Source organism: Halictus rubicundus, chromosome 11 (genome assembly GCF_050948215.1).
Source record: "Halictus rubicundus isolate RS-2024b chromosome 11, iyHalRubi1_principal, whole genome shotgun sequence".
Taxonomy (NCBI): domain Eukaryota; kingdom Metazoa; phylum Arthropoda; class Insecta; order Hymenoptera; family Halictidae; genus Halictus; species Halictus rubicundus.
The window spans coordinates 12,298,369-12,320,775 of record NC_135159.1 but is presented as its reverse complement, the minus strand read 5'-3'; the positions used below and the strand labels follow the sequence as shown (position 1 = coordinate 12,320,775).

At 46.1% G+C, this 22,407-nt stretch overlaps 2 protein-coding genes across 4 annotated transcripts in view; both read right to left on the bottom strand.

Moving 5' to 3' along the window:
* Positions 1 to 22,407, bottom strand: part of LOC143359042 (ecdysone receptor-like) — a 60,302-nt gene that overhangs the window by 21,871 nt on the left and 16,024 nt on the right. For 2 of the 3 annotated variants that reach the window (XM_076796682.1, XM_076796683.1), the window contains exon 1: positions 6,697 to 7,019. The exons of the other annotated variant lie outside the window; for it this stretch is intronic. In XM_076796682.1, coding sequence (XP_076652797.1) covers positions 6,697 to 7,009 — 313 coding nt within the window. In that variant the 5' untranslated portion in view covers positions 7,010 to 7,019. Of the gene's footprint in view, positions 1 to 6,696; positions 7,020 to 22,407 lie in introns of those variants that run through there. 3 annotated transcript variants of the gene reach the window in all.
* The window catches only part of LOC143359058 (uncharacterized), a 116,707-nt gene continuing 115,725 nt past the window's right edge, over positions 21,426 to 22,407 (bottom strand). The window contains exon 4 of the mRNA XM_076796714.1: positions 21,426 to 22,294. Coding sequence (XP_076652829.1) covers positions 22,272 to 22,294 — 23 coding nt within the window. The 3' untranslated portion in view covers positions 21,426 to 22,271. The remainder of the gene's footprint in view (positions 22,295 to 22,407) is intronic.

The following is a 22,407-nucleotide window of genomic DNA, read 5'->3' as shown; positions in this document are numbered from 1 at the left end:
TATATTGCTTTGTATTCCTTGGTCCTGGTATTCAATACATCTCTTTAAACGTAAATAATTGATACATGTGTTTTAATAATTGTTGAGAAATAGAAATTTGCCGGTTTGTTTTTATCCATAATTGTTTCCAATGTTTGTTGAAAGAGGTACAATCATGACTTAAGAGGCTCAATTAATTTTTGTCGAGAACGAAAGGTTTCCATGGAGATTATGGCTGGATATATTGACACAGAAATGAAGGAAAGCATCATCATACCAGTTTCGTAATTTTGCAACCGGCTCGCGTAATTCTTTGCGGCCGGTGACGAAAGTTTCCGAGCACAGAGCGACGGAATGTGAAAGGACGTGCAAAATTTGTGCACGTTTCGCGCGGTTTTGTCGCCGGGACTCGTTTATTTCAGTTATTTGCTCGTCCGATTCGCGTGTCTGGCTGCCTCGAGGGGAACGCACTGGCGATAACACCTCGTTCCGTAAATATTACAAACTCTAATTACCGTCGCAGCTCTAATTTCATCAAGTTCTCGAACTGTGTCCAAATGACGCTATCATAAACGAGATTAAACCACTCTGCCTCCATAAATTTCCTTTTCCTTTTGCATTTTCCTTTCCAATTTACTATCATTTTTCATAAATACATTAATAAATACGTTATAAACAAAAAGAAAAAATTTATAATTTTTATAACAAATTATCTTCCCACTGAATTAAACTACACTGCCTCCATAGATTTCCTTTCCCGGTTCAATTTACTATCATTCTTCGAACATACACTGATAAATGCGTTATGAACAAAAAGAAAAAATTTATAATTTTTATAACAAATTATCTTCTCACTGAATTAAACTACTCTGCCTCCATAGATTTCCTTTTCCTTTTCAATTTACTATAATTTTTTGAAGATACAGTGATAAATGCGTTATAAACAAAAAGAAAAAATTTATAATTTTTAAAATAAACTATACTCTGCCTCCATAAATTTCCTTCTGCTTCTCCTTGAGCATTTTCCTTTCCAGTTTACTATCGTTGTTCGTACATACAGTGATTTCTCGATATATGTCGCCAAAGCCTGGATGATAAACGTCGCGGAGTTATCCCCACTACGGTATACCGCGTGAGGGGCCACAAAGGTCGAGAGGACCCGGACGCCGAGGAGTCTAAGGTCGCGTGGATCAAAAAATAATACAGTGATTTCTCGATATATGTCGCCAAAGCCTGGCTGATAAACGTCGCGGAGTTATCCCCACTACGGTATACCGCGCGAAGAGCCACGAAGGTCGAGACGCCTGGGAAGTGTAAACACAACGCGAGTATGTCTCCTAGAGGATACATGACGCTGGCAAGACCCGTGTTGTTGACATATATCGAGAATTCACTGTATAGTGACAAATACGTTGTAAATAAAATAGAAAAAATGTATAATTCTTATAACGAATTATCTTCTCACTGAATAAACCTGCCTGATGAAACTAAACTCGACTCCGCACGAACTATAGTTCCCCGGCGGGATCGAATCGTGTCAGTAAATTTCCACAGCGTTACCCCAGTATCCCCGTCGTTCTAGGAAAGAAAGGAACCGGAAAAACGAAGTTCTGTCTTGAAAAGGAGGAGCTGCGCACGTGTTCTTTAATTCGATGGCCCGCAGGAACGAGTTCTCTTCGTAGTTTCTTTTTCGGACGTGTCCGAAGCCAGTTCGACACGCGGATGTGCCGGTCTAACGGTTCCTCGCCGAAACCGTGACGCGTCCCGATCGCACCGGAATATTTACGAATGGATTATGCGTGTTTCCGTGAGCGTATGTGTCCGTGGGTGTGTGTCTAGCGCGTTTCGTGGGGCCGCATTATCGTCCGGCCGGAATCCGATGACCCATTTCGGCGTCCTACCACGTGGAGGCCGAGAATTCTCTCTCTCTCTCTCTCTCTCTCTCTCTCTCTCTCTCTCTCTCTCTCTCTCTCTCTCTCTCTCTCCTTCTCTGTGGTATTCCGATCATGCAGAGCACTGCATCGACCAGTGCAGCCCACGTGCAGTCGATTGCATTCGACACGGGGGAGGACAGCGACGGCCCCCTAGGGTGTTAGCGGAGAAATTGTTTATCATTAAATAGGGGATGATTGATAATTATATCGACCGCATCGATGATTTAATGAGTATCGTGGGCCGGTAGGCTTGTTGGAAAAATTGCGGACGGTTCCAGGAATTGAAACCCACCTTTATGAGTAATAAATATTTAATGGTGGGTGGGGAAAATTAATTTTATCATTAATTATTTAGATCTATTTATTATCTATTTATTTAGAAAATCGTAAAGTTTTAATAGGTACCGCGGGCCGGTAGGCTTGTTGGAAAAATTGCGGACGGTTCCAGGAATTGGAACCCACCTTTTTGAGTAATAAATATTTAATGGTGGGTGGGGAAAATTTATTTTGTCATTACTTATTTAGATCTATTTCTTATCTATTTATTTAGAAAATCGTTACTGTTTATGTCCGAGGGCCAATAAAAATTCTCATTTGTAACAATGTTATAAAATTGTTGGAAATACGACCGTCTTGCAACTATTTCTAGAACGACACTAATTAACGGGAAACATAGTCTTCTCAGACAGTTGCACATTTTGAACGAGCACTTAAAATGGTAAAAATGGTAATAGGATGAAGACAACGATAGGAAATCATCAGGAGAATCATCGAATTTCGAGCACTTCTAGAACGTCGAGAATGAAAATGGCGACCCGTGAGAATTTCACAAAATCTCCAACAACAATTCCGAACAGTTTGCGAATCAATAAAAATAATAGGAAACCATTCGACACGATATCAGATTTTACACGACCCCGCAACGCTCAAAACAGACAAATAAATAAAAATGTTAAAGAACGTGATAAATCGATACCAGTCGTATAAACAAATAGCAATCCCCTCTGTACACTCCAACCTCACCTACGCAATTTCGGAAAATCGCAAAGCGTTGCTACTGCGACTACAAAATAAAAAAAAAAGAAACACATTTCTACAATTGAAAAAACATTGTTGTCCTATTTACATATTACGAAATGGAATAAATTTCCATGTGCCTACCTACTGTGTTTTGCGACTAAACAATTTTTATTTTGCATAAATGACTCAGTTGTAGCAACGTTGAAACTCGATTTAAAAAACAATCCACACACGGAAGGAATAAAAACGGTGTCCAGAATGTTCCCGATAAAAGGTGAAACAACCCTAAGCGCTACGCCAGAGATGATTGATCCCGTCCCTGAAAAGATCTCTCGCCCCCCCCCCCCCCCTCGATAGATGTCCGTCGACGCGTGATATTATTTCCATCTTACGCTGCTCACTCGGGTTTATTGCATCCGTGTGACGTCCGTCGGGCGCAGCAGGTAGATACACGTATATACACGGCCGGCGGCTTTAAATAACGTGATGCGTCACGCGTATGTGTCGGTGCGATGCACGCGGCCGAGAGCCATTGTGTTTTCGTTCGCGGCGAAGCACAGCCGCCACAGCATAGCAGCAGCAGCAGCAGCAGCAGTCGCCGCTGACTGCACGGTACCGATGACCCGGAAACTGGGTCACGGTCCTCCGGCTTTTTCCCTCGGCGAATGATTCACGGTTGCACCGGGAAGCTGCACTCACCGGCTCTCGCGAATTCTGGAACGCCTCGGTTAAGTGGCGGGAATGCTCCGTAAGGCCCACGAATCTTTTGGGACTTACGATATGACCCCAGACCTCGAGACACAATTTTGAAACAATATAATTCCGTGGTCTTGGCAATCGTGTCGGGACCTATTGTATCAATCTTTTGGTCCAAGAATTTTGGGCCCAATGTGCAATTTTTGGGACTCACGAAAATCTTGTGACCACGGAGAAAATGGACGACCTATTTTGTGAACTCTGGGACGGTTTGTCCGATTGGCGTGCTGGGAACACGAGGCCCAGGAAAGTTTTGGGACTTGTGGCGAGATGAGTTTGGAACTTAAAATTTTAAAGCGAATTTTTAGTATATAGGATTCGATTTCCGCGGTTTACAGAATATTTGACCCGCGTTGAAATTTAGGGCCCATTCAGAACAGTGTGTTATAGGGCCCACAAATGTCACGGGGCCTCTCAATTGTGACATTCCAGGCATTCCTCAAGGTTTCCAGAAATCGGAATTGTAGACGAACTCGATTAACACGAAGATATAAAACGGTTGGGCCAGTCGGGGCCCAAGGTAGTTGGAATAATGAATTATTGCTCGCTCGGAAAGAGATCAGAATTTCAAGCAGGGCCTGTTAACAAGCCGAGATTAGAGGAATGTAAAATCCACGGGGGGATTGAATTCGGATAATAGAAAAGGTAGGGGGTTAGAATTTGGGTCAGTTGAGGTGGGGATGGCATTACCGGGCCCGGGCTTTTAACTTGACGACTGAAGTAGCTAAGTAGGCGACTCAAGAGATCAGAATTGGGCAACCAAAACGATTATACACGTGAGCGGACAGGTGAAGAAACTTTTGGCCATTACTGTGAATACAATAAAGTTGGAAATGAGAAATCATGAATTTGTTAAGAAAGAGACTGGACAAGAATGAGTAATAAAATCCTAAAATTAAAAAATCCGAAGGTTCACAGTACAAATCCAACTCCTACGTCAAGAACCACTAGTTTCGAAAAATCAAATCCTGACCTCGGCGAAAAAATGCAAAATAAATTCCTCCTCATCTGACATTTCCAATGGAATGTATTCGTGTTACGCAATGGCGTAGCACTGACACAAAAACCTCTAAATTTAGTTTCCAAAAATCAAATGGTACCCTCAAAAAAAAAAAAAAAAAAAGAAAAAAGAAAAAGAAATGCAAAATAAATGTTGACATTCGATCGGTATCGGACGTCGAGAAAGGAACGCGTTGGTATTACACAATGGCGTAGCATCACAGCAAGCAAGCAAAACCGACGAAACATCTCGGAAAGCGAGAAGGTCAGCTCCCCGCGAGCCAATAAACGACCTTTAAAGGTGATCGACCCACAAGATCGACCGACATTTCGCTCCCGGAGCCGGTGGCGGGTGGGTTTTTTCGAAATGTCGCGTTCGATTTTGTCCACGGTGAAATTGGGTCGAGGCCAAGCCGACTACGGGGGGAGGGGAATCGACAGCCTCATAGGACCCCGTAAAGGCGTTCGTCATCGATTGCGCCATGTTGCACCATACCTGACACCGGTTGCGCAATTCCAGCATTTTCAACGCGTGTATCCCCCGTCAGCTTTATTATTCGGTCGCGACGCTTTGACCTCACTATGTGTTTCACAGCCGTCACAATTAGTGCACACGCTATTTATAATCCTTCTCGACCGATTTCAATGTATTTTCGGCGCTCGATTCCTTCCCGATAACAACGATCGTTGCGTTGTCCTCGAACAATTTTCCCCACCTACCAACAACAATGAATTCGTTCACGTGGACCTATTTCAGTGTTTACTTCATACATGTCCCGAATGCCTAGCCGATAAAAGTCCCAGAACTATCCCCACTCCCGCGGGGTATACTCTATGAAGAATAGTATCTCCTGTACGATCTATGTCCCTGGCCAGAGTTTTGGACATATATCGTAAACACTGTATATTTTTACAGATTTGTTAGTCTAATTTTTTTCAACAATTTCCCAGTCAGTGTTTGAGAAAATCAATTTTCCATGTTTACGAATTTGCAACGATCATGAGAAGCTGAATAATACCGAAAAGAGCAAAAATCTCCGTTTCGTTACACCGTCTGTTTTTCCCCGGCGAAACTTTTTGCATTGCAGATAGCGTTCGGCTATAAACCGAGCACAATTCAGATAAGATTTTAAATACACGAATGCTAAAGCATTCTTGAGTTACTCTAGCCGCGTCTTATCGGCCAAGAGTGGAGATAAACACCGGCTGTTCCCTCACCGTCCACGAGAACGCAGTTGCGTGCAGTCTACGACTATTTAAATATCCGAGGAGCGCTTTAATGACACTTAACTATCGCGACCAATGGACACGTCTAATTAACGAAAAACTGAAAACTGCAATCTTTTGAACAAACTTTTACCGATGGCTTGAAAGTCGCAGCACCATTCAAAATTCGAATTCTTCTTAGGAAAAAAACAGATCTCGATTTTGAAAAAGTGGAACAGTCAAAAAAAAATGGTCTAGTGACCTTCGAGTCAGCTAGCATTGCATCAGCTTTTGCCCAGCACCGAATCGAACGATTTTCGATCACAATTGATCGTTGGGAGTACGCCTTTGAAATACCGGGTCAACATGGACCCGGGAGCCATTATCCTGGACCACATTTCCCCAAGAACGATGGTTTTTGAAACTCGTTTTACGACGGAAAGACACTCTTCCAAGTCACTGTTTAGATTACAGACGTGCGAAATGCTATGCCGCAGATAACGCATCATCCAAGTTCTCCACTTTCTGTCAGCATTCCGTCGAGGCACTATCGTCGTTCGGACTGCGCAGCGGGATTCAATTAAACTGTCGGTTTCGTCACGAGGCCTGCTAGAAACGTCCGACTTTTCCTCGCGGTGAAACGAAAAATTACATTGTATCGAAACTTACTGCGGCGAGATGAGAACGTACGGAAACATCGTCATCGGAATGTATCAAAACTCCGTATAAACTGGTCCACGCGACGCACCCTAACCTCAACGGGGCAGCCCTGATCCAAGAAAAAACGTAAATCATCACGCACCTTCAACGGCGTTCGCGAATGGCGACGCGGGGTCGGTTCCTGTGGGCAGTACGGTGGTGGTGGTGGCGGTAACGGTGGCCCTATAATGTTCTCCGTTTCCCTGGAGTCCTCTGTGCAGGTCGAGGTCCCATAGCTGAAGGTCCTCTGTCCTGACCGCTGAGCTCTCCGGGGTGGAGGGTTGAAAATTCGGCGGTGGCGAGAGCACCCCGCTGCTGGACACTTCGGGGCTGGACTCCTGCAGGTTGCCGGTATGCCTGTTGCCCCATCTTCGTCGGACCCCGGCGACGGGTAGACGGGGCACGGTCTGCAGCATCTCGCCAGCCTGCTCCACCTTCTGGACCAGCGTGGTGTGCTGTTCCTTGGGCTCCACCGTACAGAATTGAACCACGGTCCCTCGAATAAGAAAACCAAACCAAACCCGGGTGGTGGTCTAGGCACCCGCGAAAAAGGTGCCTAGAAGAGAGTAGTCACTCGATATCCAACAGGTACCCGACGCGAACAGTTTCTCTGGCCGGCGCGCGGCGCACTGTTTACAGCATGACGGCTGGCACTGCACTAGTCGTTGACCCCGATAATTCGTTCGTCGACCGAAATCGCGGGGAATACGAGGTCAGGGCAGCATCGATTCACTGTCAAGAGTCCATGGTCCCCTCGAGAGGCTCCACGCATCGGTCTCGGTCGGCCGCGTCGCTTTTCCTCTTCGCCCCTCTTCTTCTTCTTCTTCTTCTTCCTCCTCCTACTACTACTTCGACGGCTGCTGGCTGTGTCTCTCCGTGGCGCGCACAACGCGGCAACCGGGCGAGCGAGCAGGCAGGCAACCGAGCACACAGCGTACCAGAGCGCAGAGAGGCGGCTCTCGTGACTCTCGTCTCGCCTCGGCTGCTCTCGTTTCTATCTCTCTCCCACTCTCCCTCGATCGTCCCGCTCGCTCTAATGGCGGCCGGCCACCGGAGTGTCGGTCATCGAAGAAACGGGGTCACGATCGCGCAAAAGGGAACGCAGCGGGTCGTGGCGATGGTGGGGGGGCGCAGGGGGTGGGGAGGAGGAGTCTCGGTGAGGGGAGGGGAGAGCGACCAGACGCAGAGACCGGGCCGCCTTGCCTCGGAACGTCAGCCAGCCGAGCGTTCGCGGTGGAAGTGCATCATTTTCACTGGCGAAATTCCGGCAAAGCCCGAGGAGGAGGCTGCGCACACAGTCCGCCCGTGGATCGAGGTCACGCCGGCCGTGTGTACGATCCTTCCTTCTCCTCTCGCTCCACTTCTATCTCTCAGCAACCTTTTCTCTCTCTCTCTCTCTCCGAGCTTTCTTCGGCAACCGCCGTCGCCGCCGCGTACCCGGCCGAAGTTTCTCGGTCGGTGTCCCTCTCTCTACTTTCTCGGTTTCCCGACACACGCACGCACGCACGCACGCACGGGCCGTGTATACACGCGCACACACGGTCTCTCAGCGACGACGATCAGCCCTACGGAACGAGGCGAACTGCGTCGACGTCGACGTGTCCCGCGCTTCAATCGCCTGCTCTTCTTCCATCGTTCGCAGTGCGCATCCTCGGCGAATGGACTCGGCGCATCAACGAATATTTTGATTTTGTCCGCTGCGCCGTCCGTTGGTACGTAAGTCGCACTCGACGCGACGTTGTTCGTCGCCTCTCTGTGTGTGGGTTCACCTTGGGGACTCGGACGGTGTTGTGTTTACTGGTGTTCTCGAGGATCGGCGTACAGGAACGACTGAGAACGCGCGCGAGCGCAACCGAACGATGTTACACCGTCAGCGGTCCGCCACTCACTGAGCGCGTACGGGCGGCAGCGCGGGCACGAGGGCCACCGCCAGGCTCCACTGTACCTCTCGGACCGCCGACGACCAATCAGAAACGACGCTGAGCCTACTTTCACTGTCGCGCGTACCCTGCACCGTAGGGCGACCGATACCTGCGCAGCGCAAACGCACTGAGAACCGCGCGAGCCTCTGCGTTCCCGGCCTCCGCGCCGATTTTTCACCAGAGATCTGTTTTCGACGTCCCAGGAACGGCCCTTTCGGGATTCCCCGGTATTTCTCGAAGGGTCCCGACGTTTTTCGACCTTCTGCTGCTCGACCTTAGTCTGCCTGTGATTTTTTAATGAGTCTTTTAGCGAGTGATCCGGGGTTCCGAGTTGGAATTTCTTCCTCAAATTTTGCACGCTTGTACAGTAGACGTTTGCTGATTTTCTCGGGTGCTGATGTTTTTGGACTTTTCTGACACCTCGATAAGCCCTTGTTGAGAATTCGAATTTCTTCTTCAGATTTTAAAGTGGATGAGTTTTTATCATTCTAAGGGGGCGGATGTATTGGAAATTGTGGTACGATGGTTTTTCTCGGTAATTTTCCGGATTATCCCCCGTGGCTGGACACACACATGCCCGAGCACATGCCTTCTACAGATCTTTTTTTATCACGCTCGCGATAAAATTGCGAATAACAAAGGCCTCCGTGGCAGAGGTCAGGACCGGTGACTAACAATCAGCCACGATAATTCGATGGGAAGCAGAGCACTCCAACAGATTCTTTCATTACCGAAGCTGTTTGTTGTTGCAAGAATGTGAGGTGTATTTGCAAGCCTAATCTCAACCCCCGGTTCGCACTAATACAAATATTGCTTACATGTATTTTTCAGTTAAAGTTGAGAATAATCTACCTTAGTACTCTAATGAGTCTTCTCAAATGAGGTTAGATTTTCCTAACCTAACTTTCAATCTCCTCAAAAAATGCTTTGTACACTCTTCGCGCAATTTACTACCAAACAAAATAGATATATACACAGCCTTTTCAAACCGTTTTTCGATTACTCAATACGGTCGCCTAGAATTTTTTCAGGGGTGGGGGGAGCGTTTACACGCACGGATAAATCACTACAGTGCGATCCGTGGCGGCCGTGCGGACCAAAACCCAGAAAACGTCCCTTCGCAGTGGAATAACCCCAAGAACCAGTTGCCAGATGTCGTAGGGCAGGTCCGAGGGCATGAATGGAAATTTCATTCGGCTAACGAGCGTTTTCTTACGCTACACAGAAATCGCGGAACGGGTTCTCGGCTGGTGCATATTGAACTCGGGGTACGTACTTTAGAACTCTGTGGATCTAGAATGGGTGCCGATTGGCGGCGATGGTGGGGGCAGCCCTTTCGACTCGCCGAGCGTCGGTGGTGTGGGGAAGGGGGTGGAGGGCGTTTGCGACCCTAGCCGATGACGTCATCCACCTGTTACACCCTGAACAGACACACGCACGCACACACCGGGAACGCATGCGCGCACCGACACACCTGAACAGGCACGCACACGGGCGCGCAACATCGGCGCCGACCTCGGTGCCGTTTTCACCGGGGAAACCACGGTGAATGTCGCAGATCACCGATGCACAACCTGTGGCCCGTGACCTCGTTTTCAATGAAGCCGACGCTTTCCACTAATTCCGACGTGGGCTCCGAGCCCGGGGGGATGAATGGGGGTCGGTCGAGCCCCTGTCCCAACTGTATCGTCGACAAATTGAAAGCCACCTTTTGATGTGGAACGGTTGCGTAGGAGATAAGCTTAGCGTGCAGTTCGATCTATCCTCGCGAATTTGCTTCATTAACATCCAGCGGGTAGCTTTGATACGGGAACGTTCGAATATGTGCGCCATAATTGTTTCTATGGGACGAACGATACCGACACGGATGCACTGTTCCGGCGGGCGTACACGGTGACGCAATGAATTTCTTCGCAAGGTCGTTTAAGGAGACTCCAAGGTCACAGGTATTTTTTTCTTACTGGAACTCTACGGTTTCGTTTCGATATTCTTGTAGAGCGAGAAAAGACGAATCCAACGACTATAATGACCGTACCCTTCCGGTGATTCGATCTCGAGATATTTGTGTCTGAAAGGGTGAAGTAGCATACCTTTCAGACAGGAATATCTCGAGATTGAATGGTCGAAACGTTGTGGTCATGGTGCTCGTTGGATCGGTCTTTTCGCGTTCTATGAGAATATCGAGAGAGAAAATATTGATGACCTTCAAAAATTATTTGCCACTTTGTACAGTTAACTTTCTTATAACGCCGGTCCGTTCGTACCGTGTTCCTTCGAGCACAATTGTGCGTGGGAGTGACTTAATTAAATCGCGGCGGTCGGATGACAAATTCTTCTTGACAATATCAAGCATAATTCAGCACAAACACGTTCGGATTGCGTCAGCAATGATCTCGGCGTGAAGAGAGAGGGAGAGGAAGACACTCAGAGCGACACAGAGAGGAAGAGATCGAGAGAGAGCGATGGCTCACGGGACGCCGAGGGCGCGTAGGAGCCACATTACCCAGCCAGGGCTATCGGGGGTGGGTCACGGCCAGAGAAACGGGGACAACCCTCGGCTCACCCTGCCGGGCCAGGAAGAGTGGTTGAATTTCCAAACCTCGACCCTCTCCCCTCCCACACTCCCCCGCGGTCAGCTGTGTCGGCTCGTTTGCATCCGGCAGGATTTCTCCTTCTAAAAATAGAAACCCAGGACGCCAGGGGTGCATAGTTGTCTGGGGTTGCGCGGGTTCAACGACAGAGAACCTTCGAGGAGCCTGTGCCACGCTCGTCGAACAGCATCGACCAAGTTTCACTTCCGGGAACGAACAGGTGTGTTGACTCTGGCCTCGAGACAAGGGTAGTTTGGCGAGAAAACAATTTTCAAAATTTTGTAAACTGATAGAGATTCTGCCTCGTACACTGCTGACAACGGAAACGTTTTGTTCTCGTTGACAACCCACACTCTTACGACATCTTGATTTTTTATATGTCACTCGGGGTAACAGGGGTGGTTCAGCAACGAAACAAATTCAGGAAAATTTTCATATTTTCAGAAATGTGCCCCGTGCACTGCTGACATCGAGACGACTCTTTCCTGTAAAAATCAAAAATGATCCTAGATTTAAAAACAACCCCCAACCCACAAAAATGTTCATTTTCCAACAATCGTGAATATTGAGGAAGCTATACGAGACACAGGAAAAAAGTATAATCAAAAGTTGAAGTGCTCACTATGGTGTACAGTGTTTATTCGATCTATGTCCAAACCACGGGTCCAGCCACGGACATGTATCGGGCAGAAGATACTATTCTTTGATCCACGCGACCTTAGGCGAGTAGTTCTGGGACTTTTATCTGCTAGGCATTTGTGACATATACAGGGTGTCCCACATAAATGGGAACACCTAAATATCTTTCGTATTTACAGTCCCGTCAGAAAACATCAGAGGACAAAGTGACACTATTGCAGGGGGCAATATAATGGTGAAGAAAAACATTTTTTATGTCGTGTTTTTTAATGAGATTTCAAGGTCACCGATGTTCTTTTAAATGGAATAGTATATTTATAAACACTGTATTTTTGGAACAGAAGAAATTAAAAAAAATGTTTTCCTATTTTTCGAAAGATTTGAACGTGAACGAATATTGACAAATTTCGCGAGACAGGGGTATATTTAAAGCGACCGTTCAACCATGACATTTCACGGATGAAATTGCAATCATGGTTATAGAAGGAATCCATGTAACAGATCCGAAGTGAAATCGCACGGCGTCCTTTAAAACCCGCCGCTGTTGAAGCCTAACCTGGATACGTTCGACTTCTGTGAATGGATTCCTAGGATCTCGCATGATTCTTTTTACGGCGGTTGCTATTAGTCACGCATCGCGCTCACCCTGTAATAGGCGTTCGTTTCAACGTCTTCCGTTCCTCCGGGTACATGTACCTCCCCGGCAAATTACCATTCGCCGGGCAAACTATGCCGCTTCATTTCAGGGATTTTCGTAACGCGAATCCGAGCCGGCGATAAACGCGCCGATAAATAACGAAGCCGGGAGTCGTTCTCGCGGTTTTTAACGACCGTTAGCCGATTCCCCGTGAAAACCCGAGTCGAAAATGTCCGAAGGCGTTTCTTCCTACAGCGCCTCGTTTCCCGGCAAATTCAATCCGAAAGTGGGGCGAGCGGCGAGCGTCGCGTTCGTCATCGATTTACTCGGAAACGGGACGATGCAGGCGAAAATATCATTTCACAATTTCGCTTCAGTTTTTCACGGAGAATATCACAAAATTCTTCGAATCTCAAAAACTTGCTTTGGTTCGGCAGAAAACGAACAAAACCGAACTTCCAGGCAAGTTGCAGTCGTTCATCTACTATTTTCAACTCGAAGCAGCTATAACTTCGGATAGGATTGTTACTCTTGCATGAAAAAATACATACATATTCTAGACACATCGATAAACAAATCCGTAAAGTTTCGTGCGGATACGTTCACCCGTTTTGTTTATAAAAATCCCTACAGATGGCCAGAACCTACCCCGCGTAGAATTTCAGAAAAATCGCCGTAACTTTTGATGGAAACGTTATTTCAGCGCGAGAAAAAATCCGCACGATCTCCGAACATCTCCGAAAGCGTGCACAAAGTTTCATCTCAATCCGTCCGCCTACTCGGTTACAAAAAAATTCCCGAAACCTCCCTCCAGTGGCTTCTAAACGGAATAGCTCCGTTCCGCGAGTCCTGCGCTGCGAACTCCCACGCTAATGGCCGGGAAACGTGAAACGCGTTAATTAAAACGCTGGTAGAGGGGCGGGCGAATGGAATTTCCGTGGATTAGTGTCCCAGGGAAATATCCAGTTGCGGGCGCAAACGGGCAAAATTATTTTTAACATGACCCTCCGCAGCTTTCGAATGCCGCCAGAGAAATCGGGGAAAAAATCGTGAACGCAGGTGGGAAGGATTTGAAATGCGAATGACAGTTTCGATGGGTTTGCGGGAGTGTGCAGAGCCGGTGGAAAAAAGGAAAAAAAGAAAAATAATAAGAGGTCGGTGATACGCGGAAGAGTGGTCAAAGATCTCGGGTTTTGCGGCCGGGCAACGAGGAAACGAGCACCGCAACGATTCCGCGGCCTCGCCGGATCGTTTAGCGTCGTTCACGAGCGAGCCTTAATCACGGTGACCTCGTGCCACTGTTTACGAGCCGGCACAGCGCTGATTTTACGTCATCGATTTTACCTTTCGTCGGCCGAGCCTCGCGAACACGCAACGCCGACGATCTCGTTTATTATTAACAACGCACGCACGCCACCAGGCTGCACAGTGCACAATCAACACCCTGGAATACGCACAAACAATGGCGGCACCGTGGAACTCCAGCACCCCCTATTTCCACTTGATATTACCGATAATATTTAATAAAATAAAAAGATGCAACAATTTTTGCACGGAACTGTGCGTTTTACAGTTGGCGTGGTGTGTCACTGATGTGCGCACGCGCGCATAGGTGGCTGAAATTTTCTGGAGCACCACCCCCACTAATTTTAACTACGCCACAAACTAGAACAAAACAAGTATAAATTGTCCCGTGTACCGAGAAACAAGCATAAATCGTCCCAAATTGAAGGTGCAGTGAAAAATCGTCTTCCGAGAGGAGTCGATTTTTCTAACTCGTGGGCTGGACCGACTAGATGAAGCTGGGTTCATTTTCTTCGGCGTTTAAAACTACGTGGAAAAAGTGACTGAGGTCTTTTTTGCGCTGGGCTTTGTTTTTGAGAAAATCGAACCCGAAGCTAGTGGCAAACATGCGTGGGAGAGCTCAGTGTTGGTAGCATTGTATCTCGGAAACGCGTGGTCGTATGGAAAAAGCTTTTCCACATTTTCGGTACGGTTTTTCCCAGAGAATTATTTTTTTGCTGTCCAAAGAATGTTCTAAAATTGATTGCACGTAGAAACAATAATTTTCTCCGGAGTTAAAATTAGCTAAAAATCATACACGAGGATTTCCACATTGTAGCTGCCGCTTTTTGAGTTTAGTTAATTTTTCTTGTCCAAACGGAGCAAAAGAAACAATTGCAATTTTTTGGTCTCGTTCAGCACTGTCCAAAGAATGTTCTAAAATTTATTGCACGTAGAAACAATAATTTTCCCCGGAGTTAAAATTAGCTGAAAATCATACACTAGGATTTCCACATTTCAGCTATCGCTTTTTGAGTTTAGTTAATTTTTCTTGTCCAAACGGAGCAAAAGAAACAATTGCAATTTTTTGGTCTCGTTCAGCACTGTCCAAAGAATGTTCTAAAATTTATTGCACGTAGAAACAATAATTTTCCCCGGAGTTAAAATTAGCTGAAAATCATACACTAGGATTTCCACATTTCAGCTATCGCTTCTTGAGTTCAGTGAATTTTTCTTGTCCAAACGGATCAAAAGAAACAATTGCAATTTTTTGGTCTCGTTCATCACTGTCCAAAGAATGTTCTAAAATTGATTGCACGTAGAAACAATAATTTTCCCCGGAGTTAAAATTAGCTGAAAATATACTGAATTTAGAATTCTAGGAAATTTGGTGAATTTTTCTTGACCAAACGGACGGAATGTAGGAACTGAAAATTTCGCGAGCTCATGTAGCAGTGTTCGGGGAACGTATGCGAACGTCTTAAGCCAGGAATAACGATTCCTTTCAACGGTTATATTAAAATGATCTCACATAAGTGCATCTCGGGCTCTCGGAATAGCAGTTTCGGTGGCGAACGTGCAGCATCGACAGCCAGAGCAGGAAGACGGCGTAATGGGTCAACGGAGGAGCCGCGCAGACCGCAGTCATTGATATAATCTTCGAAACGCGTCGAATGTCAGCGGTGGGAGGCAGCGGGAAGGCATAGTCGGTGTCGGCGTCGCGTCGGGCTGCTGATGCATGGCAGAAGGCGTAGGCCTTGGCGGTCGTAATCGTTAGTCACCGATAATGCCGCTAACGAGGCCTCCGCGTGTATATTCATACGAACGAACGCGACTGCAAAAACACCGTCTCTCCGGTGCTCTTGACACTCGGTCACCCCTTCTGCCGTTGCACAATCACAATCGTGTTTTCACCTTGCAAATCCGCGGCGCGACGTTCGATTTCCAGAGCGTGGGAACGTTTAACTATTTTTCTGTTCTTTCTCTTCGTTGTCGACAGTCGCTAATTACCATCCCAACGATCTAATCGCCCCGAGGATTTGCATTCTGATCGGACGTCTCGGTACGCACCAATGCTACGACACTTTCGTGACTCCAACGAACGGACGTCTTTGACATTTTTTTGTAAAAGATTTTTTCGACATCTCAAAATGGGATTTGAACGGATTTGCAGAGGAATTCTTACGGTTTAATTTGAGGTAATTTTAGTTCAATTTTATAGGGCTCTGTGTTGTCGTTAATTTGTTGAGAAAATGTGAATTTGGACAAATTTTGAAAGTTGAATGATTTTTTGAAATTACTGTTACCAACATATTCCCGACATTTTTCTGATTAAAACGATACCCAACACGATGCAGTTTACATCATGTTTACTTGTGTAATCTACGATATACAGTGTTTACTCGATATATGTCCCAAATGCTTAGCAGATAAAAGTACCAGAACTCGAATGAGAAAGTCCGAGGAGACCAGTCGCGTGGATCGAAGAACAGTATCTACTGGCCGATATATGTCCGCGGCTAGACCCGTGTTTTGGACATATATCGAGTAAACACTGTAATCTGTGGAAGGAGGAATTACACGTACAAATAAACTCAGAGGTATATCATGTTGGTACTCGTTTTAATCAGAAAAATGTCACGGATGCGTTGGTAATGTGAATTTGGACAAATTTTGATACTTGAATGATTTTTTGAAATTACGGTAAAAATATTAGAAGAGTTCCTCTACAAACCTGTGCAAACTGCATCTCGATATCTCGAACAGTTCTTTTTTAATTAAATGTCAAAGTTGTTTATTCTGTGGTAATATCGAATAAAGTGAGAAAGTTTTTTTTTATTTTTAGTACAGTAGTGCCTCGATGGTAGTCCATAGCTCTCCCGTTCACCCACCATCCTCAAAAAATATCTGAACGACCCCCGACAATTGAGGAGTCCACAAATGGATAACGAAGTCCAAGTAATAGACTACTAATGAAGCGCTACAGCACACACGAGTGATCAAACGACGCACAGCATCGATCGAATTAATGATTCCCAATGACGTAACGGAATCTGCTACGATGAATAATGAGTAATACAAGAGGCGCACCCAATAATCCTTCATCTGCAGTTCTTCCATTGCTTTGTTCAACGAGACCATTCTAAAGTCGCAAAAAAACACATTTCCCGCAACTTGATGCATTTTTTCCAAGCAAATATAATTGTAATTAAATTGTAATTTTTATTCGACAAATACCAATACAATTTGAAAAACTCACTCCTCTCACAGTTTAAAAATTTCTAATTAATTCTCCAACATTTTCTAATAAAGTTCTAAAAGATTGCAACGCAGAAACGTAGTAAATATAATTGTAAATAAATAAACAATCAATGGAGATATTTTAAGAAATACTTTCTTTGTATTTGAAGAATGTTTGATCAATTCTCAGACGTATTTTCGAGCTAACGAAGATGGATTGGTCGACGAATTCGTCGAAATGGTTACGCAGATGCGCTTCCTCGCTAAACTTTCCATTGCATAACAAAGCGCAGGTGCTTGACACTCGTCGTACTGCATACTGCACCGCGAAAAGATGACTATTGGCAACCAGAGCCGCGTATTTCTGGAAAGAGGCTGCCTGGTGAGTCATTTTTCAGCAAACGATCGCGTCTCGGTTTAAGGTTCATTCGCATTTCCTCCGTTTGCACACGTGCGAGCGTCGACGATAGACGACGCAGGTCGGCAATCAGCTAAAACGCAACGGTTTCCCCTCTCCCCTCCCCTCCCCTCCCCTCTCGCGACCGTACCGGTAACGTGACATCGAGTAAATTAATACCGCGATATTTTTAGACCAGCGTTTCGCGTGAATATTTTTTCGATTTTTCGTTGCAACGTTTCCTGTCCATTTCCTTCGTCGCCTGTAAATCATCCCGCGATGAACGATATCTGTTGGTAATAAAACTGATCGTATCTCCTGGTCATTATCAAATAAACAATTTACCATTTATATTCACACAATTGTAGATATAATATTTTTCCAATTTTAAATAACAATGAATTGTCGGAAATATTCAACTGCTGTTTGATCTGGTTTGCACAAACACTCTTTCACTCAAGTGAAACACTACAACGTCTGAATCCCTAGCATCATCAACAAACACGTCAAACCAACCAAAACTTCAGGATCCAAATGTTCTGAAATCATAGCAAAAGACGCCAAGATCAAAATTCCCAAACCCCCAACAACATCAACAAACACGTCAAACCAATCAAAACTTCAGGATCCAAATGTTCTGAAATCATAGCAAAAGACTCCAAGATCAAAATTCCCAAACCCCCAACAACATCAACAAACACGTCAAACCAACTAAAACTTCAGGATCCAATTTTTCCGAGACCAAACCAAACACCAGGCCACCAGAATGTCTCCAGATCATTCCAAATTTCCCAGAGGCTTCCCATGACCAAATCCCTCGCACTTGGTCAATAATCAGTCCACCATATCAATACAGCCTAAGATACCAACACCCCTATCAACATCAACAAACACAAACTAGGCTCCCCAGATAAGTCAAAGTTCCCCAGAGGTTCTCACATCTCCCTACCATCAAATACCACAAACTAGTTCACTGATCAGGTCATCATAACAAGTCCTGGGCTATCGACAGCCTAAAACTCTCAAACCCCTATCAACATCAACAAACACAAACCAACTAGGCACCCCAAATCAGTCAAAGTTCCCCAGAGGTTCTCACATCTCCCCACCATCAAGTCTCACAAACTGGTTCACTAATCAGTTAGCTTCAAACCCCTATCATCACCACGAAACAAACACAAACCAACCAAAAATCGAGGGTCCCCAGTCGAATCGAAGTTCCTAAAAATTCGCATGGTTTCCCACCATGAAATACCTTTAACCAGCCGTGTACCCAGTGCGGCTTAGCACGTGCGTCGCCGAAGAGGAAGTTACGGGGCTCCGGGAACCCTGACCCGAGTATAGTCGAGCTCGGCCCGAATCCGGGGAGACAAAGGTGTCCTTCCCCGTAGCTCCTAGGCACCGGGGTGAGAGGCACCTGAAGAGAGAGCGCGTTTCGCGTCTCTCGGGCCAAGGTCACAGGGGTGAGAAGTTGGCCGAGGCTCTCTCGCCAGCCAAGGGAGAGAAGGCAGCCGGCGCGTGCGCCGATCTATCTATCCGAGGATCACAGGTACAGGGACCAGGTCTAGGGAGAGAGGGAGCGAGAGAGAGCGAGAGAGAGAGAGAGAGAGAGGGAGGGAGGGAGAGGGAGAGAGATCCCAGCCCTAACCTCGATTCGAAGGCCCGTGGCGGGACAACACCTGACCCGGATCAACCTAGAAACCGTGGCCACGACCGCCATACGCGTTTCGGGTTCAAGTTCAAGGCTGAGGATACGCTACGAGGCCCTCTCTCTCCTCTTCAATGTTTTCATCCCCTGCGTGAGTCTTCTTCAGATGGTGTCGATATTCGATACTGATCGATGAGAATTCAGGGGATCTTTAGGGGCTGATGCTTTTGGTTGCAGGTTTGACGATGTTTGATGATGTTTGTTGGGATGATTTTTGGTGTGCAGGGTGTAATATTGCGTTTGAGATTAGGGGAACTATTTGGTTGGACTTTTTAGGGGTTCGTGCTTGTGGTTGGAGGCTTGGTGGTTTTTGTGGAAACGACTTCAGGGTGTGAAATTGGGTTTGGGGTTATGGGAGGTGTTTCGGTGGATTTTTAGGGGCTGATGCTTTTGGTTGGAGGTTTGGCGGTGTTTGATGATGTTTGTTGGAAAGATTTTTGGTGTGCAGGGTGTAATATTGCGTTTGAGATTAGGGGAACTATTTGGGTGGACTTTTTAGGGGTTCGTGCTTGTGGTTGGAGGCTTGGTGGTTTTTGTGGAAACGACTTCAGGGTGTGAAATTGGGTTTGGGGTTGTGGGAGGTGTTTCGGTGGATTTTTTGGTGGTTGGTGGGATTGTAGGCCCGAGGATAGGGGTGGGGGATGTGTGGTTAAAGATGATTTGATGGTTGGAAATTTTTAGTGATTTTGTGAATTTTTTGGAACATTATTGGGATCAGTGTTTGGAATCTCACAGTGACTTTTTGGAACCTCGTAGGGCCAGAAACATTTTGGAACGTTATTTAAACTGTTCGTGAATTTTGAAACCGAACAATAATTATTTCTGCGGATAAATTGAATGCTTCCTTGGAAATGTTTTTTCGGTGTCGGGCGTCGACAAGGGAACCCAAGTCGGGAGATACCAGGAACGAAAGTAAATCGAAACGTGCAACGAAAAGGAAATGCAAGAAGAGAATGACATCTGTTCGCAATACACAAGACCCTGACCGCCGCTGAAGCTGCCACATCCTCGTGCCTCCGCAATTACGTATTGTGTTTCCCAACACAAAAGAATGCGAGCGACGACGCCCCAGACGCGTTCGTTACCCAAAAGCCTCGCCGCAACTCGGTGCTCTAATTGTTTTCGGGTTTTTGGCAGTGCGCTGCCACCGAAAAATGCCCGAAAATAACAAACACAACTACAGCTCCTGCCAAACACGTTTCCATTTTATAACAGCGAACAGTATTGCCAACATTCTCATCACCGATACTATACAAGTGTATTCAACATTTTTAATTCAAAATTTTGATACTACCATTTAGTACCATTTTATTCAATTTTCGCTTTCAAAATTTCAAAATGCCCGTTTCGATGTTATTATCTAATCCAGCATTTTTAATCCTACATTTTCATGTTATCACTTGACTCAATTTTTCCAATGAAAAATTTTGCTATTATCATTTATTTAATTTTGCTACTATTATTATAATATGGAACGTTACCGCAGACTGCACGGGACCAGAACACGGAATGAAAAATGCGAATCGGCGCTGCACTAGCACCGCAATGACTGTGTAAAAATACCGGTCGAGTGAGTAATTCCGTGGAAGAGGAGGCCGACAGAGAGACAGGCGACTCTCGGTGACAAAAGAAAACGTGAGTCGATCGGTTGCACATGCATCGGATGGCCTTGAACAATCGCTTCCCAGTGAAACCGGCTGCCTCTTTTTTTCTGCGAGCGAAACGACCGGCCACCGACAAACGTAACTTCTCCTTCCCGGTGCCGCCGTAATTTCGAGCACACGTGCGTACAAAAAATCGTGTACATCCTCCAGGACATGGACAAATAACTCCGCGAAATTTCAGTTCGGAAGCTCGAAAGATCTCCTTGGAAAAAAATCCCAAATATCGAAATCGAATTTACTTTTGCCGCTGGTCAGTTTAAAAAAATGCGCAAACGGGTTTATGCGAGCCCCATAAACCGCGCGGGGAACAAGGCGTGCGAGCAGGGGGCACGTCGTAGGATCGATAAGATCTCGATTGTCGGAGCACGGTGGCGAAGAGGCTGTAATTTCTCTGGTTCGAATCGGCGCGCGCTCGGCGCACCGCGTAAAATGGTTTCGCGTCGCTAGCATTATCTCTTTTTCCGTCTTCCACTCCCTCCGCCCTCCACGCCCCCCCTCGGGCAATCTACGCGCCTAATCGCGGCGCGTCGGTGTCTCTGATGTCTGCTGGCCGCGCAGAGGAAACCGGACATGATTACAGAGTCGCGTGAAGCTTCGTTGAGCACCGCGAGGTCTCCGCCACGCATCAAGGCTCCTCTCCGTCTGTTTTCGTCGCTCCTCATCGCCACCCTCGCTCTGCCGGGGTTCTGCCAACTTTTTCCCCAGTTCTATACACTCCCCCCACCTCCCCTCCTCAACCCCCGTCGTCCCCTATACACGTTTTTCTCCCTAGCGGTTTTATTTTTCACGTCCGGAGCGTTCCTCGTTCAGCACGCTCTAGCTTTATTAACGCGATCGCGGCGATCGTTGTGGAAAAAACATCGATCACAGACGATGCCGGCTGATTTATTGCAATTTCGCGTGATACCACACTGTGCGTTCTAGTTTCGAACCTATGCGGCCTGACAGGAAACGTTCAAGCAGCTTTAATCGTTTGCTGTTAATTGAAAGCGCGTCTGCGGGGCGATCGACGGACGATTGTTTTGTAAAAATTCGTGGTCTTGTAATTTCGTGTTTCTATACATTTTTCGTGGGTGTTGGTGTTCTGCAGGCTTTCGAGAAGCCATGCGCAAAATTTCAATCCGGTACGGTGTCTTTTAAAAAAGTTACAGATGAGAATGTCCTTTTCTTTAAACTTTTCTGAAGATTTCGTGTGCGGTTTTAAATGATTCTTGCCTAGAATCATGTTTAATTTTAGATGCCAAAGCGGATATTCTATTACTAATAATGACTACAGATACGATCTATGTTGTGTTTAAATAGTCCTCGTATTTTTTTTTGTATTTTTCAGAGCTTGTATTAGGGATTGATGCCCCGATGACGCCACCGCTGCGTCATCGGTCTTGATCGCGTAAACGAGTTTTGCGCCCGGTGAGATTTTCGGTAGACGTGTATAATATGCGGCGTTGAACACCCTGGCAACGGCCATATTGTTTATAGTTTACATAGTAGTATGAAACAGGTTGAATGAAATTGTGTTCGTTATTTTTTCGTTTTTCGAAAAAATATGACTTTTGTTGGAGATTCTTACTCACCCAATCACCAAATGCCATTCTCTCAAAAAAATGTCAGCGACTCACCTGAAACAGGAAGAGAATAGATTTGATTAACATATATCACAATTTTTGTCTTATCTTTTACCGAAATCGGTGCGTAATTAATTAAGTCTGCTCGGAGATCGAGATCTAATAAA